Source organism: Haemaphysalis longicornis, unplaced genomic scaffold (assembly GCF_048455015.1).
Source record: "Haemaphysalis longicornis isolate Haplotype H1 unplaced genomic scaffold, Haemaphysalis longicornis Haplotype H1 scaffold_12, whole genome shotgun sequence".
NCBI lineage: Eukaryota > Metazoa > Arthropoda > Arachnida > Ixodida > Ixodidae > Haemaphysalis > Haemaphysalis longicornis.
In genome coordinates this window covers 102863516-102883419 of record NW_027526225.1, presented here as the reverse complement: position 1 = coordinate 102883419, position 19904 = coordinate 102863516, and the positions used below count along the sequence as shown (strand labels likewise).

At 50.4% G+C, this 19904-nt stretch overlaps 1 protein-coding gene across 2 annotated transcripts in view; it reads left to right on the top strand.

Annotated features, from left to right (window-relative positions):
- Nucleotides 1-3009: 3009 nt before the first annotated feature.
- Nucleotides 3010-19904, top strand: part of LOC144163133 (uncharacterized) — a 176433-nt gene continuing 159538 nt past the window's right edge. For both annotated transcript variants that reach the window (XM_077693951.1, XM_077693949.1), the window contains exon 1: nucleotides 3010-5081. In XM_077693951.1, the coding sequence (XP_077550077.1) occupies nucleotides 3653-5081 (1429 nt within the window). In that variant the 5' untranslated portion in view covers nucleotides 3010-3652. The remainder of the gene's footprint in view (nucleotides 5082-19904) is intronic.

Below are 19904 nucleotides of genomic sequence, written 5' to 3'. Positions count from 1 at the left end.
TTCAACAAATATTTATTCGTTCATTTATGTACTTCAGGAAAACACCCAAATATATTTTATAAGACGCTACGTCTGCTCATACCGGCCAGTATTCTCAGTGAACTGAAAATAAAAACTCGGTCGGATTTGGCTTAGGATGGCAGTCGGGAGCAGGTCCCAAAAATTTACTTCGGCCGGTCGTGAAACCAGCTGGGTTCGTTTGCAATTATGATGGTATGACGTGGGAGACGTCGGTTAGGACGTAAGATGCAATTACTTGTTGTCACAGCTCGTGCTCTCGGACGTTCTGAAAGGAATGATATTCGTTAATCTTCGTTAATATTCTTCTCAATAGCAGGTGAAGGAGACAAGTAATCCGGAATCAGGGCAGAAGTTGCTCGTGAGACGAAGGTACGAGGCTTGAAGGGCATATGTGGCGTAGAAGGCGCCCAAAGATGCCGCCGACGAATCATGACGGCTTCGAAAACCCGCATAATCATCTTCCGAAGGCACGGGCCCTTAAAATTTATCGATGGATTGATTATTGAACTGAACAAGCGTGGTAGTGCGGGCTTGTTGGTACATACTGAACATTTGAACAACAACAATTCGTCCAAACACGTGTGCTTTGAAAATACAAAGGTCAGTGCGCAAGAGAGATCTTCGAGGCGCGCGTCATCCACAGGCGAAAGGATTCATCCGTCAGCAAGCCATCTATTTATTTGGTTAGTTGTAGGGTTTAACACGCTGACGCAACGCAGGCGATGAGGCGCGCCGTAGTGGAGGGCTCCGGATTAATTTAGACCACCTGGGGACCTTTAACGTGCGCCGAAATCTCGTACACACGGGCGCTTTTCCTTTTCGCCTCCATCAGAAAAGCGGCCGCCGCGGCCGGGAATCGAACCCGTGACCTCGGGCTCAGCAGCGCAACGCCTTAGCCACTGAGCCACCGCGGAGGGTCATCTATTGATTTGCTGCAAAAGGAGCACGAATATCTTGATTGATGACAACCTTCTTCGCGAGTGTCCCTGCGCGTACATATAAGTACTTTACAATCTCTTATCTTTATCGATTTCTTCCTCTTTGAAATTTGTCTGGAAATAGTGCCATCGATTAAAAACATTAAGCGTTATGATAAATCGAAAACTGTTCTGGGGCGACCATGTAACTTATCTTGGTAGCCAGCTATCGCAGATAATAGTTATTGTGTACAGAAAACAAGAGGTGCTACCACCGAACGTGATGATCCTAATCTATCAGTCTTTATTTTGTTATCGGCTCAACTACTGTCACTTAGTCTGGGGCACCACGACACAAGAAAACGTGCACAAATTACACGGCCTAAAAAAGAGCTTCTCACGCGTAATGGAAAACCTTCCTCGATGGCACACCACAACCCAACTTTTTGCCAAGCACAAAAATGTACCAGTAACTAAATTGTATGAGCATCGTCTGTGTCATTCCTTCAAGCCGTAAAAAGAAATATAGTACATTTTTACTTCGTAAGATTGCTCTGCTAGAGCCGCGAAAACATATAAGTAGAAAAAGAAATGCAGATATATGGAAGGTTCAAACATGCGGAACAACTTATGGCGTGCAAACCCTGGAAAACAATCTTCCGCGACTGCTCAATAGTTTCGCAGCTAAAAACACACGCCTTGAAAGTTTGCCAAACATAGAGTTAGTATGATTTTTTTCTTTTAAAATTCATGTTATCTCTTTGTTCGTAATTTCTGTTCCTTAAAAGTGTGCTTCATTTGAATATGTCTTTTTATTTTCTGTTTTGTGTTGTTCTTTGCAAAGATAAGCCATTGCAGCTTTTTATACCTAATTTTTGTTGCGCTGTGCATATTTTTTTACTATGTTTTCTTTTTTCTTTCCCGTAGTAGTTTGTAACAAGGCTTAGAAATGTTAACCCAGTGTTCCTGTGTATTGGTGTTATGTACATTTGGTTGTATTTTTTACTTCTTGATCCTTGCTGTTCGCCAAGTTAGGGGTCAGCAGCCTCAGTCAAGCTGTTTCTGGACAGCTTTTACTGCGGCCCCCTGTCATCATGTACACAGGGATGATGAAATAAACGCATTATAATTATTATTATTACGTATATATTCCGCCACGGCGAAATAAACATTGTTGTTGCTAGTCAGCGCCCTGTCCTGTCACTCTTTTGTCCCGTTTTACTGCTGTTGTTCAATCGTTCAGTTGATTATTGAGCTTCACTCACTGAAATGGTTGAGCTGATTATCCATTTCTACATCGCCGTCTAATGCACATCTGTGGCTATTAGATATGTAACGCTCCGCTAAATATGAAACACCGGCATACTCAAGTTCTGATGACGCGCGCCTTTGATTGACAGGCTGTACCCACCGCAAGGCGAATATCCAAATGCGCCATGCGTAAAACGCAACGACGCCGAACCCGCTGCGCTTTTTATAACCGAGCTCGCTCCCTTTTCTCGAAGAAGTAATAAGAGAAAGAGCGAGGTAGGGGAGGTCTGGAAAGAGGGAGAAAGCTCATTGTTTGGGTTTCAAAGGCCGTCGCTCCGGTAACCTGGCCGAGCGGTTCTCGAGGCGACCCAGGCGAACGCTGCAGGAGGGAAGGTCAGAGACGCGAGCGCTTCGTAAGTTATCTTCGCCGCGCCTAGATGGCGCCAGTGTAGGCAGCGGTGCCAAAACGGGTCCGTCGCTTCTTCGCTGGGCGGCTCTAGTAGTGCTTCCGTCACTTTGTTCAGCGTGCGAAGTTTCGTTTGTTGAGTAAACGCACAGAGACTGTTGAGATCATGCCAAAAAGAACCGCTCATTCCTACAATAAAACAGGTACAAGTGGGAGAAAACGGAGGGAGGACAACTAGATTCGTTACCGCTCTTGGCAGTGGTCGCTGAATGGAGGGGCACTCGCGACGCTTCTCGGGATGCGCCAAGGCCAGAACGGGAGGAAAGTTTAAGCGACGGGGAAACTTGCAGCCTCCGGTATTTCGGGCCGGCTTGGCCCTGGCTCGGGGCGCCTTAGGCCTGGCGCCGCCGTCGGGCTCCCGCACGTTGGGCTTCTCCTGGGCGCCGCGCGTCTCCCGAAGTTGGCTCTCCCGCTGCTCGACTCCTTGTGTGGCAGAGCACGCTTTTCAGGGGCGGTTCGCCGTGTATTGACGTGCGTCCCTGACCTTGCGGGTCGAAGTGAAGGGGGGGAGGTTGTCCGTTGGAGATCGGCGGCGCGGTGCGCTCATAATTAGGAGATCGATGGCCGTTCGAAGAGTAGGAGGGATCGGAGACCGCGTGGTTTCGGAAGACCGCGTGTCGCGCGTAAACACGGCGTCCGGGGCCATCGCGGCCCGCGCGCGTGGGGACAACACGTACCGTAGCGGCGGCCGGCGGTGGGGACTCGCTCCGTGCTTGGGGGTGGCGATGCCAGCAGCGGCAGTACCGCACGAGTCCCCTCGGCGCATGCGCAGCAGGGCGCTGCGCCGTGGCGCTGCGCGCGGCGTCGCGGCGGACACAGAGGCAAGATGGCGCCGGCGCTCAGGCCACCCGTCGTCCGGAGACACAAGTAAGGGCTTCCGAAATCGCGTTCTGTGCGGACCCGACGAGGCAGCGTGGGAGGTGCGCGACGCGAGTGCGGCCCAGCGTCGATGGCGGTCTGATTGGCAGTGGCCCCGGGGCCCCGAGAGGCGAAGAGCATGGACGAAAACAGCGGCGGTTGCCTGTCGCCGGAGGAGGCGGCCGCAGCCGCGGCTGGGGCCGAGGGCGAGGAGGAGGAGGAGGCCGTTCGGGAAGAAGAGGCCGCTCCCTCGCCCGCCGCGTCCCCCGCGTCCCCCGCCGGGGCGGAGGAGGAGGACGACGAGATGGAGGAGGAGGAGGAGGAGCGGCATGCGGTGAGCTCGCCGCTCGACGCCGGCTCCGAGCAGTCGCCCGAACTGCTGCAAGCGGCCGACCTCTCGGTCCGCGACGACTCGCCCTGCGGCGAAGTCGGCGAAGTTGGCGCCGACGACGACGACCTCGACGAGCCCGTGAGTCCCGCCTCGTCGACGGGCATGATCGACGCGTCCGAGTTCCGGGGGCTCGACCCGGGGGCGTACCCGGGTCGCATGTCCCCCGGTGGCTTCTCGAGCAGCAGCTACGCCACGCTCACGCCGCTCCAGCCGCTGCCGCCCATCTCGACCATGTCGGACAAGTTCTCCCACTACGGCCACCACCACCAGCACCACCCGGGCGCCAACGGGGGCTTCGCGCCGCTCGCCATGGGCATGGGCGGCTACTCGCAGTACGACAAGCTCGGTGCCATGTCCGGTGCCATGAACATGAGCCCGCCGCACGGCACGGCTCCCATGCTGGGCGCCGGCAGCGCGCTGCCTTCGCCGCCCCCCTACTCGCAGAACGGCCTGGGCGTCGACAAGGGACTGAACGGCTACGAGCCAGCCACCTACGGCGGATCGGCCCCCCAGCGCGAGCTCACGCGACTCGGCTCGCCGCAGTCGCCCACCAGCCTGCACTCGCCCATGCTGCCGGCCCTGAACGGCCTGTCTCCGCACACGCCGCCGCAGGCACACCTCGCCGCGCCGGCCACGCCGCCGCAGCCGCCGCCGCCCCCGCCGCAGCCGGAACCGAAACCGGCGCGCGTGCTGCTGCCCGTGGTGAGCAACGCGCTCGGACAGGTCGTGGTGTGCGGCGCCAGGGCGTCCGTGGTGTCGTCCAGCCTGGTCCTGAGCCCAGCCAAGGCTATTCACCCCGCGGTGGTCACGCAGCAGATCGCACACCCCCAGCAGCAACAGCAGCAGCAACAACAGCAGCAGCAGCAACAACAACAGCAGCACCAACAGCAGCAGCAGGCGCAGGTGAGCGGCGGTGCGTCCAGCCCCGCCGACGAGGCGGAGGAGATCAACACCAAGGAACTGGCGCAGCGGATCAGTGCCGAGCTGAAGCGCTACAGCATCCCGCAGGCCATCTTCGCGCAACGCGTGCTGTGCCGCTCTCAGGGGACTCTGTCGGACCTGTTGCGGAACCCGAAGCCGTGGAGCAAGCTCAAGTCGGGCAGGGAGACCTTCCGCCGCATGTACAAATGGCTCGAGGAACCAGAGTTCCAGCGCATGTCGGCGCTCAGGCTCGCAGGTGAGTTGCTGCCGTGTCTCCTCTTGCACCGCCGTTTCCCCACCCCTTTACCCCTTTGTGTTCCGTAGAATCCCCTCGTTGTCGAGGGAGAGTGCCTCGTAGTTTCGGTTTGCGAGGTGACTGCTGTCACCACGTGGTAATAACTCGTACGGCAGTTGATGTTTTGTTTATTGAGAAACGCTTCATTACGAACAGCAAGTGGCTACAATCGCATATAGAAGCCTCGCGCCAACACACTCATGTATAGAGAAGCCAAAATGTCGGTGGCGTAATTTTAAAAGCACGATTACCTGCACTGGCATTGAACATGGACAAGCATTAGATATGGTCTGAACTCCGAAACTCGCTTGGGCAGGGTGTTAAACGATGAAATTTGTTTAGAATGGGAAGGAACGTTGTTTGTAGTGAACGAGATCAAGCAGCGCTGAGTTTACCGTGTCACGAAAACACGAAAGATAGCGTAGATACGCTTGTTTATTCCTCGTTTGCTTCAGATGGGATATTATCTAGGTGATCCTCGAAACAAAACACGTCACAAATCAACGAGCTGTTCACAATTTTCGTTTTCTGTTCGTTTTGTAGGCGTAAATTTTAACTTCAATTGGCGCAGACGGTGAATGGGGAGTCATAGGTCACGTGACAACTCTACGTGTTTTCATCTTAGTGATGTCAGGATCCCGAGGAGCGGCGCGATGTCCTGCTACCACGCAGTGCAGAGAGACCACGTGGAGCCGAGCTGTGTGGTTGAAAGCGAAACCACACGAGGCGGCAATCAATCCATCATTGATTTGCACGTGCGGGCGTGACCTCCCTTCCGTGTGCGTCCTCCCCTTGGTCGAACACGTCGATGATCCCCCTTCCTCCTACCGCTTTACTTTATCGGGCCGAGCACATTCCCGGCAGCGATGACGTGCACATCCGCTTGCCCGGCGTAGGAACCTGTTGGGCCTCACGTCGTCTGCCCTCGCCCACCAACGCCATGCGAGTGAAACACGTAAGCAACGATCGTGGTGTGGTCGAATTCCACTCTCACTGTTTAGCAACAAACGCAGCGTGCCACGGGCACGCTGTTTTTGTAGTCCGAATGAACGAGTTTGTTGAGCGGACATAGCTCTTGAAACGGAACGTTTTGTGCCGTCACATTCGTTATTTGTTCAAGACTGTTCGGAGTTGTCGTGTTTCGTTGACAAAGTTGTTAGTTTTATCAGCGGTGCGTTAACAACAAAAATCACGCAACATTTGCAGGCACGCTACACACACAGACCGTTGAAATCACGACAAAAAGTAACCGCGGAGGACACTACATACTACCGTATTCATCTGTTAATTACAACGCACGTATCACGCTATCTTCGTTTGCCAGCTTTCTCTGGCAGCGTTCGGCAACCACGCGCTCCTGCCGCGCGCTTTTCTCTTCCCAATTTCCCGCGCAAAAACTAAGCCCCGCGGCGCGCGCCCCACGTGTCTTTTTCCCGCGTACATAACACGCCAGCGGCGAGAAAGCGCGCGGCCAGCGGGGGAGCGCGCGGTTTTCTTTTCTTTTTTCCCCGCGCGCGCGCGGGATCTTCCTTCCTTCCTGCTTTCGGCGGGGCGCTCGGAGAGCCGTGCGGCGAAAGCCGCTTCCCGGGAATGCCCCGTTCGCCAGCGCTGTCGACGCTTCGCCAAAGAGCGCGAACCGGGGCTGCGCAGCGCAGGCGTATCGCCCCGTGAGTCAGATGTGGAAGCTCTCTCCGACGCAACGAGCGGACCCGCTAGGTTTTTCCTCCCGCAAGTCGTCAGCAGCTGCGCAGGCCGGTGGTTTCGCGGAAGTCTTTCTGCAAAAGCTGGAAGAAGGAGGCAAATAAACCGCTTCAGTACTGCTTCGCGACGAAGCTGGCTGGGACGCTTGGCTGATCGTGGAGTGGAAAATACTGTGGTTGATTCCTCTGTCAGAAGAATCGGTAAAACATGAAAGTTAAATGCGCTGAGAAATCTGCAGCTGAGCATGATTTGAGGGTCGGCGGCTGTCTTGTGGGTGTGCTTGGTGAGCGACGTCCTGCTGGCGGGTAGCTTCAGCAAAGGTGTACTGGCGTCGTTTCCGTGACGGATAGGACGTCAGTGAAATCTTGGGGTATCGTGGCATAAAACACTTTCGTGTTAATACATAAAACCCGAAAACGAACAACCCGAAGTATAACGTGCTCTTTAGTACTAAAGGTTGATTCCCCGCAAGAAGACCCTGTGTACAGTGGTGCACCCTTTACAGGCCGCTCTTCGTTGTTCTGGCGTCATTTCCGTGACGGATATGACGTGATTTAAATCTTCGTGAATTCCGGAATAAAATACTTTCGCGTTAAAATATAAAGCTTGGCACAAGGTGTATCATGAGTGCTTACTCTTAAAAATCGCCGCTGGTGGGCTTCACCACAACACTCCAGAATAACCAGTCGTCGTGACCAAATGTGAAAGTTTGGTGAATGACGAGACCCAGCATTCGCTTAGCGTAAAAAATAGTACCTGCGCTGTGACAACAGCGCTGATACAATTTCTCGCGTATATTTTTTCTCTAATCGTATGCTGGACTTCGTCATTTGCTTAAATTTTATATCTTTAAATAATACTACGGTCCACACGAATGGGCCTCAGCAGGGGTGGGTGTGTTACATTGTGATAAGACCAGTTACACAATTTCTAGCGGATAAAAATTGTGTGCACAGGGCAGTACAAACTTATTTGGACCATATGTGAGAAGTTTTTTTAAGAAATCAAATATTTCATCAATACATTTCAACATACTACTAGAAGAAATAATTTTATTCGCCAAATGTGCACATTTGGTTACGATGACTGGTCGTTCTGAAGTGTCGTGGTGAAGCCTACCCGCGGCGATTTTTAAGTGTGCTATGTTGGTGGGACGTTGTTATTATATGTGCCAAATACGGGCTTCCTGTTTCGTTTAAACTGTGACCTGTGGCGTGTCGAAGTAGTAAAAACCGCTCGTATATCGCGAAAGCGCCTAAAGCGCGCAGGTTACGAAGTTAAGATAACGTCAGTGATACGTAACTCAGCACGACTATTGGGTCACAAGAAAAATAAAAAGAAGAACTCACACATACAGTTGAAGCGAGAGGCGTGAAACAAAAATTTCCCCCTCAGATTTAGTTTCTTAAGCGAGCCAATTTTAAATGACTGGATCACGCAGCAGCTTGGCATTGTTTCGAAACGCTAACCGTTATGCCCTGCCTTACAACAGAAACCAGTGAATTCTAAGTGCACTTCAGCATAGTCCAGTTTTACGTTGAAATAAACGTGAATATTTTAAAGAAAACCTGGCCAGTGCTCCTCGAACTACGCAGTATGGAGAGTCCTCACGAAGTTTGCCGCCGCTTATACGACGGCCTCGAGCAGGGTCAGTCAGCGTTCTGCCTCGCTCATATGAGGGATCGGACGCTCGGGGTTGATTGAATTGGCACCGTCGGCAGTCGCATTATGCGTGGGACTCAGCAATACAGGGCTCATAAAACGCGGCTTCCAGTGATAACAAGATGGCGGGCTACAACGTCGGGGATCTCCGGATGTTCGCTTCCTCACTCGTCCGTTGGACGTCACGGGGGGCGGTCGACGGGTCACCATACCATCTATATACTCAGGAACAAGTTAACAACGGCAATAGCTCATGTACGGTATCACTCCGCCTAAGCGATGGATCCGGATGTCAACGGGCGCGCGCGTTTTGAAAGGAAATTGCTACGAAAGCGTGATATCGTCTGCCTTTTCTCGCGTAGTTTGTTTGTCGTCACCACAGTCATTTATAAGCATACTAAGTCCAAAATATCACAACAGCGGCTCGTGCCACGTTCAAAATATTCCAAGTAACGCACTACTTGCGCCGCGCGGAGTAACATTCGACTGTGGTGACGAAGTACAGCGGCAACTTCCATTGCCGTTCTTACGTTGTACCCGAGTATACCATCTCTAGGACTGGTGTTGTGAGCCTTGAAAACCGCTCCCTCAGGACTGCTTGCTTTGTTTGGAAGTTCTACAGTTTGGTGACGGGGATATACTCTCGAACGAGTGCACGCTATCTTAACAGGGCGTTAATCAAGCTGAAACAGTAAGACCCCATGACATTGATCGTCACAAATTCAACAGGCCCCTGCCCTACCTAGATGCGATTCTATTTACGCGGGTGCGATTCTCGTGGTACTACAGCCAGGTTTTCGCTCAAAAAAATTTTTTTTTCACGCCCACCAGATGTAATATTTTCAGGCGCGAGCTGATAGCTCGCTTGCACGCGCCTTTCAGTGAAGCGTGTTGCCAGAACATGTACCGTTAAGAGCAAAAGTTTACGGACCACGACAGCAGCAATTTTTTTTTTTTTTTGCCGCACCGCAGCCGTGGGTATTACATGTGGTATTTTTGCAATACTTTAGTAGTTATACGACGGCTCACTTGCATAACACAGTTTGTGGGCTGCTGCCGGAAGGGAAATACCCTAAAATTGTAATTTTCGCGGTCCGTAAACTTTTGCCCATGACGTACGTTTTGAAGCTACGCTGACGGAAGCCACGAGCGACTGGCTGTTATATTCGGGTATACCTAAGAGAAACAACGAAAGTTGCCTCTGCGCTTCATCACCGCAGCCGGATGTCATTCCGCACGGCGCAAGTTGGGCGTTACTGAGAATATTTTCAACATGGAACGAGCCGTTTCCGTGATTTTTTTGACTTAATATGCTTATAAAGTACTGCAGCGACGATAAACAAACTACGCGAGAAAAGGCAGACGATATCTCGCCTTCAAAGCAATCTCCTTTCAAAACGCGCGCGCTCGTTGATATCCGGGTCCATCGCTTAGAGGCGGAGTGATACCGTACATGAGTTGTTGCCGTTTTTAACTTGTTCCTGAGGTGTATCCTCTGTGTTGTATTTCGGTTTTGCGCCTCGTTCAGGACTGCATCAGGGTACTTCGGTGCACGGGTCTGCGCAAAAATCACACACATTTACTCATCCAGTTTTTTTTTTGCGTAAACGCGTCACACAAGCAAGTCACACACCATTTTAAGCGTGTTTTAGTACTGTAAGATGGGTTACCAAAGTTTTGTTCCCGTCGAAATAATAATGCGTTTCTTGGTTGCGTTTAGATAACAAATACGCGTTAGCCAATGAAATTAAAAATAACGCAGTAAAATGTTCAGCTGAAGGCGCGCGGTTGTTAGTTATAAGTGGGTGCAAGGAGAGTATAAAGCAATTTTAATTGTGTCATTAAAATTCTGGTTAAACTCAGCCTATAATCCGCGGTGAACGTGCAGCACGGAATAAATATGTAGACAACGTCTAAATATTCCCGGTCACTGAACTAAAGTGTGCACTGGCGGCCTGGCGATTTGCCCCGAACTGAAACGCTGTCGTCGACACTCGAAATCAGTTTGGGTTAGCCGCAGTTTTCCGCTCCCATTTCTCTGTGGTGCAAGCGTTAACGAAAAACAAAAGAGTATTATGGCGTGCATATTTCATTACATGGTTGCTAATGGCGGCACCAGAAGAAAAAAAATGTTACAAGAATATGAGTTGTCATTTTTTCTTCAGTTAGCTCCGACTGCTATCTAATTGTAACATACTCCTATCATTTGCAAGTTTAGAAAGTCTTGTAGAAGAAATTACCACGTATTTCTTCACAAACTAGCTTTGTATTCTTTGGGGTAATATGCTTGCGTGAAAGCATTGAAAATACTTGCAAACCTTAATTGCAACGAAACATTATGAAACCATCGTGCCCACCCTCGAATATCTTCACACTTGATCCTTCTTATCCTTCATCCCTCGTTTTTGAAGTATCCGGCCACCCCGCCAGAATTGACGAAATTATTCAATTCCAACCCAAGCACGCACTCATTCATTCACCCTTAAACTGTCGAAAGACTCGGGCGACAGTCCAGCACGGCCCCTACACAGCGCGCCGCATTAAGTGACGCCGCTGCTGCTTCTCTTTTATTTCTTTCAAACTTTCCCGCCTGCGCAAAGCAGCGGTGCCGATTTCGAAGCCCGCGAGGCACGGTTAGGCGCGGCATGTGTGTTCGTGCGTGTGCGTGCGTGCGTGCGTACGCTACGCAAGCGGGCTCCCCCGCACGACGACGCCAGGTGTCCCGGTGAACTGGCCGGGCGTAGAACCCAGCTGCCCATCGGCGGCGGCGGCGGCCAAGTGCTGTCGTCCGTGTCCCCGCCAACGGAGGACACACCCCTCGCGCGCGGGGATCGCTCATGAACTCTGCCGAAAACCCCCTTCGCCACCACTCTCTCCCTCTTTCTCGCTCCTATTACGTAGTCCCCCTTCGGGCTCTGTGTTCTCCGGTTGAAACAAACGTCGCGCTGGGTTCGCACCGCTGGTCCGCAGCTCGGTTGGCGCAGGCATGTGTATACAGTGCGGGATGTGTGACGAATGTGGGAGGCGTACGCGGGGCCGACGGCACCTGGACGGTGCGTTGTGCGAGTTTTAGCCGTGTTGGTTGCTGCATGGCGTGGACGGAAACGGTGCACGAAGTGGGAGGAAAAGAGCGAAAAACATTGGCGGCGCTGTTTGTGTGACTTGTTTTGTGTGACGTCGCAGTGGTAGAAGGTCATATCCTTGTTGCACCGTCAAAGGGTGCGTTTTTAAGCTACAACCAGCGCCAGTTGACGCCTTTGTGCAGTGCAAACTTTCAGGATTTTTAAGACTTTAGGGTTTAAAGGGACCCTGCAACACTTTCTTCAACTTCTTTTGAAATCTTAAATGCTTGCAGAACGTAGTCACCCAACACACCCAGTACTTAGATTAGGGGTCGCAAAGTACCTCAGCCAAAAATTACTGCTCTATGACCATGAGATAAGTTGTAAACTCGCTCAAAAAATTTTTCCCTCTTTTCCAGTCTTGACGTTCTTCGACGGCCCGAATTGCGTCATTGAGGTCATGTAGCGGCTGTTGGACGGTTTTCCTTCAGTTGCAGCAATGAACGCTTTCCGATAGCAATTTTAACAGTAAAGCCACAAAAACAAAGCAGAAACGGCAAATGTATCTGTGGAGACGAGCAAATCACGCAGTGCCGCTTCGTCCTGGAGATAACTGTAGCTTTCGCAGTGCTTCCAGGCGAGAAGGAAAGAGTGAAAGCGTTTACCGAAAGTGTTGCAGGGTCCCTTTAAATGTGTCAGGATGCCTGGGCTCGCTAATTCGAATTCCACGCGACTCAGGAAGAAGCTGCCTTAAATGTAACAGTGTTTACTTATTTATGGTTTAAAGAATTTAAATGAAGATAACTATACAGTTGCCTTAGGGGCCCATTTTTATATAATTTGTTCGAGATTATTTCGATGAAACAAGAATTACAGCTGTTTTCTGTTACCATGCTCTCTCCCTCGACGGCCATGCATTGACAGCAGAAAGGAATCATGTGATGTTTGCAAATTCATGTGAACTAATTACGACAGTAAATGAAGCTCGGCGCAATGCTAGAGCCATCTTAGCGGCCAATTTCGGTATGCTTTTTTTTTCAATATATTATCTACAATAAATTGAGAGTTCAGAAGCATTTTACAACTACCTCTGGAGGCGATAATTCTTATCCATTTGACGCGGCTGTGTCGACGGATACGGTTTTGTCGGAACCTGGCCATATGCAGCTGATTTAAGAAAGGAACTACAGGCGCGGTTAACGCTTTCCGCGGATTCATATTCAAGGCCCACGGTCAACCACAATTTGAATATAAATACACATGTTTGACATTTGTGACACCATCTAGCAGCATCGAAATAAGGCGGGTGAATCCTCACTACTCCTCATATGCTGAAAAAACTGTCTAGGAGTATATATATTTTGTTTAAATTATTAATTAACTCATTGATTGATTGATTGTAGGGTTTAACGCGCCGTAGTGGAGGGCTCCGGGTTAATTTTGACCACCTGGGGATCTTTAACGTGCGCCCAAATCTCGTACCCACGGGCGTTTTTGCTTTTCGCCTCCAACAGAAAAGCGGTCGCCGCGGCCGAAATCGAACCCGCGTCCTTGAGCTCAGCAGCACAACGCCTTAGCCGCTGAGCCACCGCGGCGGGTAAAATATTAGTTATCTCGCGCTTGGCACTGAACACAAATTCATTTCTTGCGGAAAACGTAAGACTGCGTCTTCGCGCCGGGAACGAGCTTGCAGTGGAACGCTGATAAAAGCTACATTGTTTATTGTTTTTTTAGTGCAACGACCCATTTGCACCGCCACGAATAATAGTGTACCCAAGTGCACTCCTCGCTACCTGTGATAGAAAGAAAGAGTGAATAATTTGATAGCGCGAGGAGTTTGTAGGTGATCACTAGCCCGCTAACAATGGCTGACAAAACAGACAAAACGGCCAATCTGCCAATGTCAGGCCGTTTGAATTGCTTCCAGCAGCAGCACCAAGACCCAGCAATCTGTTTGCGTATAGCAGAGACATACAAACCACCTTAGTATAGTTTGAATGCGGGAAGCAAGGGGCTTTGGTGATAGTCTGTACGAAATTAGTCTGCACATGGCATAACGGGGTTTCTTAGGATTGGAATGATCCTACAAATTCAGTGAACTGAACTACCTGTCAATCCAAAGAGGACGAAGCGCCAATTTACTCCGATGCGCGCGGCATGACACTTCAGCATGTGTATTGTTAGGGGGCAGAGTCAGATCTTGGAAATCGCAAATGGATACCAGCAGTCGCAATACGGTGGGAACTGAAAGATTACAACATGTCTCTCTACAAGTACACCCGACCCCGTATTTTCTAGAAACGTTCTGCAGATTACCTCGCCGTACGTTTCCTACTATGGCGACTCCTGCAAACAAACTCTTTGGCCTGCGGAGCACTACTGCATCGCATTCACCCCTCGCAATTCCCCTCGCCAAACTGTCCACTCTGTGGGGACCCAGCCACACTGGTCCACTCTATGTGGGCCTGCCCTCAAGATCCCTTTCCCTCCATAGTTAGTGACGAGCAGTGGGAGGGAGCGCTGGGCAGCTCGGACCCAGAAGTCCAGATACTTCTGGTCACCCGCGCTGACAACGTCGCCGCCGGCCTCAAACTGACGGCCACACCGCCCCCATAAACCCGCTTAAGCCTTAATAAAGTGATGTCTCTCGCTCCAACTAGGTTCTATAGGAAGAGAATTCATCTCCGGTTGATTTCGTGGCACGCTTACTTTAGCAAGTTCTGTCTTGTTTTTACATTGTTATACTTTCAGTGGCTACTAGAACTGATACCGTTCAATATTAAGCAACCCTTAAATTATTTGTCAATAATACCAGCTTGCAGACTTCCTAGAAAATGTTACAACCTTTGCAGAGATTTAGAGAAACCTCGTGGGACCCCTTACTCGAGGGGGCATTAATGTTTCACACGAATCAACAGCTGTCGAAATGAGCTGTGACTCCCGTACACGCACGCGGCCGTTTCAGTGTGTTCGCTGCATGGTCTGCAATGCGGCCGTTGGAGAGGCAAAGGTTGTGCCATACCGCTGCTCCCCCGTTCCGGTGCTGGTCAGTTGCAAAAGGGCGCTAGGCTTGCCAGCAATAAAACTAGATGCCATAAAATCACGCCCACAGTTGGTCGCTGGGCCACCGGCGCGCGGCTTCGTGCTCGTCACGGTTTCTTGACTTCGACTGCAGCTGCCGCGGTAGCGAGAACGCTCCACGAGCAGCTCTTGCGCTTCAAGCACTCGCGACGCTACACAGCCATTTGCAATAAGTTCTCGTCAGCGGATTTAAACCCTCATCTTGTGTGTGTCTATGACGTGTACCTTGCTTATAAAGAACGTCTTTGAAACGCAAGTACCTTTGTCATGATCTGTCAATATCCTCAATATCATCATCGGCATAGAAAAATGCTGATGATGGCGATGACGATGGGTCATGTTGCACGTACGTGCGTCATGACACATCGTCATCATCGTCATCATCACGGTGATGGTTTTATTAGTGATAATGAAAACCTCTTTATCCCCCGGAACAACGTACCCATGCTTCTGCCCTCTTTAAATGATTCCGACGGCCCTTATTCTACGTCCAGCGCAAATCTTTACGCGGTTTTACTAGTGACGTTCACTAGATTTCCATTGAAATAATATTTATGGGCACTAAACACAAAGAAAGAAAGAAAGGAATAAAGAAGGAAAGACGAAACAACAAAGAAAGAGGGAAAGAAACAAAGAAAGAAGGAAAGAAAGGAAGAAAGAAAGAAAAAGAAAGAAAACGAAACGAGCAAAGAAGGAAAGAGACAAAGAAAGACAGAGAGAAAAAGAAACAAAGAAAGAATGAAAGAAGGAAGGAAAGAAACAAGCAAATAAAACAAGCCCGACCACCTTTGTGCGCAAAAGGTAATGACACATGTGTTACGCGTGAGTATTGCCCAAGACTTGTACCAGTAATCGAGTTTTATACACGTGCTATATACGAGCTTTATACACGTCTGTATGCAGACGTTCCTTCAGAAAACTTGATGAAAGAGCATTGGTCCCCACTTGCATCTTATCGCCGCTTGTATAACAAGTTTCACAGATAACAAAACGAATAGTGATATCGTATTGGCTCACCCTTTCATCTTCGCAAGCGCAATATTCTCTTGAGCTTGGCACTTCTCTTAGACATCTTACGGTTCTCCAAATTTTACGTACGAGCAAAATGACTCAACTTATTGTTCGTCTTCACGCTGGAATTTTTTTTAAGCAGGGGTAAATGAGGAGGAGCTCTTTATATAGTGCGGAACCCTTCACTCTTCTCCCGTTTCAAGTTATCCTCGTCAGGACCTGCGCACGACTCACGCAGGGCCTGCAATCTGCAGACGGAGCTGCACCGCCCGTGACTGAGCTCAACGCACGCGATCCCCGTCGTCGACGCAATTAGCGTCCTCGTACGACGAGAACCGATTATTAGCTTTTTTTTTTTCTTTCCCCCTGCCCAGAAAAGGAAGAAGCGAGCTATTTTTCTCAGCACGCCAGGCTCGAAGCTCAGTCGCAAACAAACCCCATGACCGAAACGGCGTTGCGGGTTCCGCAGGGTACCGATGTGCGTTTTCTTCTGTTGAAAGAGTCCGCGTAGCGTTTCGAAATATCCATCTTCTTCCTCTAATGCTAAATCTGCATTGGCTATAAATGTAAACAAGAAATCCCGGGCCATCTCCCCTAACGTGAGACCTGGGGAGGGGCGAAGCATGCAGTGTGCAAGTGTATTCTTGGTGCCTTGGCGTTTTTTCCAATGGAGATGACATTGTTGAGGGGTATAGATATACAGCTTAGCTGTCAAAGTCTCTTGTCATTGAAGCAGGAAGCTCTCTAGCGACAGGCGTAAACGAGTGTACCGGTGTTTTTTTTTTTTTTTAGTACGCGTTACGTTCTAGCGCGAGGCGTAAACGAGTTTCCTGGTGTTTTAGTACCGTGACTATATGAGACGACGATTACGGCGACGACAGGACACGCCGACAGCCCCAGCCCCTAAAACAATCCACCGAACTTGAGGGATTAACTGTTGAAATTTTTTCTTAGGGATTTTCGTCGGGTTGACCTTGGGAAGCTTCTGAAGTAGTTGCAGCTTCATTTGAGTGAATAGTATTTTACCCCGAAGGGTCAGACGCAGGAGGAATAAACGAACGTGCGACTCTCTAGCGGAAAACTGAATAAAACACAGGCTACCCTTGCATTCTTCCGGATGAAAACTCTGTTTTCACCAGCACACGATTTAGACGAGGTACCAATTCCCGCCGTGCATCCCGAACAAAAATATGCAATTGGGTTTGCGTTTTAATTAAACTAACATTCTAGTCAGCGAGGCGAATATTACCATGTCGTGGGGAATTTCGCGTAGGTACGAGTTAAAGTTTTCCGATTTCCACCTCACAGTACTGTATTGGCTATGGACAGTGTGTGCGAGACACGTATAGCTTGCTTTTCTCTATGGTTGTCGAAACGAAACAATGTAACGGTTCACGAACGAACAGCCAGCTGTTTTTGTTTTTCCAACACGTTCGGTTGCCTAGTTGAATTACTCGCTTTTGTTTTCTTTGTCGCAGATGTGGGGAGGAGTACTTCTACCGTACGGAACTACGCACTGATTACGGGTTTAAAAGGCGGCTTACCGGGTTCTCTCTTTGTGTGGACCTTGTGCTTTGTCAGTACAACAGTGCTATAGGGGGTGATAACTATTTGGCTGTGTCTAGAGTGCCATGCGACGGTATTATAAGCGCTCCACAAAAGCGACGTCCACCGGCGTGTTGCAAGAAAAATATCATGTCTTGCATGACCTCACGCTACCAAACATAACATAACATAACACAACATAACATAACATAACATAACATAACATAACATAACATAACATAACATAACATAACATAACATAACATAACATAACATAACATAACATAACATAACATAACACAACATAACGAACAGAAAGCAATCAATTGAAACACCGAAAACTAACCCAAGCCACCAAATTGTAATTTGAATTGAAGATCTTGGCGCCTTGGAGTTTTTGCCAACGGAAATGAAACCATTGGGGGGAGGGGGGGGTAGAGGTATACAGCTTTGCTGTAAATGTCTCGCGCCTTTGAAGCACGAAGCGTTCTAGCGCGAGGCGCAAACGAGCGTCCCGGGTTTTTTTAGCACGTGTTACGAAGTGTTCCAGCGCGAGGAGTAAACGAGTGTCCCGGTGTTTTAGTACCGTGACTACATGAGACGGCGGTTACGGCGACGACATTAGACGCCGACAGACCGAGCCCCTAAGGGACTTCGCCCCTAAAAAATAAGGAAGTTAACAGTCAGACTCGAACCACCGTCCGTCGCACAAGGGAGCTAAAACGGAACCTCTACACCACAACGGCAGGCGCTGTGGCCCACCCCAGTATAGTCTTAAGAATTTGAATGTCGTCGGACAGCGCCCTAGCCATGGCTGCCGCACTGAGCTGGAGCGACGTCGGACGGCACTCTAAACACTAGGTGACTATTTATCTGCTGCACTATGCGTCGAATTGTCAGTCTGCTGGCGAAGATTTAATGAAAAGCATGATGATGTCGTTCGCGGTAATTATGAAAGACCTCTGCACTGCTACATCGTATTTGCGTACGTGAGTTGGCAGACAAGGGCACCGTTGGAGTGGGACCAAGTCCCTGACATCTGGCTCTGCTCGCTGCATTGCACGCCTCCCCGGGTTCGGCCTTTTTGGCGCACTTGCGTGGTGGCCTGCGCTGAGGCGACGCAGAAACTAGCGGTACAACCGACGTTGAAGCAGTTTCCATCACGAGGACTCGGGTTCGACTCCCGGCCGCGGCGGCCGCGGCGGCCGCTTTTCTGATGGAGGCGAAAAGCAAAAACGCCCGCGCGAACGAGATTTCGGCGCACGTTAAAGATCCCCAGGTGGTCAATATTAATCCGGAGCCCTCAACTACGGCGCGCCTCATCGCCTGCGTTGCGTCGGCGCCGTAAACCCTACAATAAAAAAAAAATGTGAGAGATTGGGAAGCCAACATTTAGAGAGAAAACAAAAATTGAATAAAAGAATAGTTTCCTCATACATGGCAAAAAATGGGATGTTGACGCCAGGTATGAGCGCTGGCTACTCCTTTGTGGTTTATTTTTTATTGGAGGATGGTATACGTTCAAACGTGGAAGTATCTAAGCATAGAACGATGAACAACGCCGGATTTTGTGCCTCATAGGGCACCGTGGGCTTTCGCTTTAATAAACTACCTCCGAGCTCAGAAAATCCGGCAATGCCTCGTGAACGTAAGCACGGTAAGCCTCAAGTTATGAACACCACGGGGTCGCCTTAGAGCGCAAAGGCCCTTCTCTTCGCAGCCGCCTACATAATTTTGTCTGGACACTTGAAGAGACGGCGCTTCTACTTTCGTAACTGTTCGGGAAGTTTGCTTTATTTACTTCCTTCTAAAAAGATTCCCAGGGGCGTCCAAACGTTCCTCGACTGCCCGTCGCGACAAAAGAGGAAAATAATACAGCTGGGTGTCGCCGGCTTTGGGGTCAGCGGCGGCGCTCTCGGCGCGGACGAGCGCCAACTGCGTGGCGAAAAAAGGGCGCTAGGATTAAAGGATGGACGGGCGGGAGGGGGGAGGGGTGGAAACCCTAATCCGGCAAGGCAGTGCCACGGCACCTGCCGCCGGGCGCCTTCCCCCTCCGTCCATCTCATTGCTTTCCTTGCCGCCAGACAAAACTAGGGGCAGGGGAGGTAGGCCGGGCCCACGGCAAGCGGGGATGTCCGCTCCGCGCGCGGTCTACACAACGGAATGTGGACGCCGCTTGCAATCCTCCCGTTTCCCCCCCGTTTCCGCTTAGTCACTTCACTGCTCCACTTGGAGCTTGCGAAGGCCGGTCGTTTCGCAGCGCGTCTTTCATTCGTTGTTTCTTCGTGTCTAACAAAGGCGCGCGAAGTTTTGAAGTTACATCGTCGTAGGCGGAAAGGCTCGCCCAGCGTCGCTTCGTAAGGAGCAAGCTAGGCCGCTGAACTACGTCACCGCCTTGACCAGCCTCCGCTCCTGAATGGCGGGAAATTGAAAAGAAATGCCACTTCCGCGTCTTTATCAATTGAATGACGCCGCATAGGAGGAGCAGGTGGCGTGAAGTTTTGCACAGGCCTTCCGCTGTGCCGGTGTTGTTGGCAGGTCGCAACGCGAGTGAGATATATGGACTTCACCCGCCTTGCGTGCTTCGTCGTAAACAGAACCAAGGAGTAGAAGGCTCGTGTTACAGCACTGGCTTGCTCGTTCTCGGCTTATAAGGGGTCTAACAGGCGAAAACAACAACAACATTGACGACGGCGACGACAACGACGATGACGACAACAAC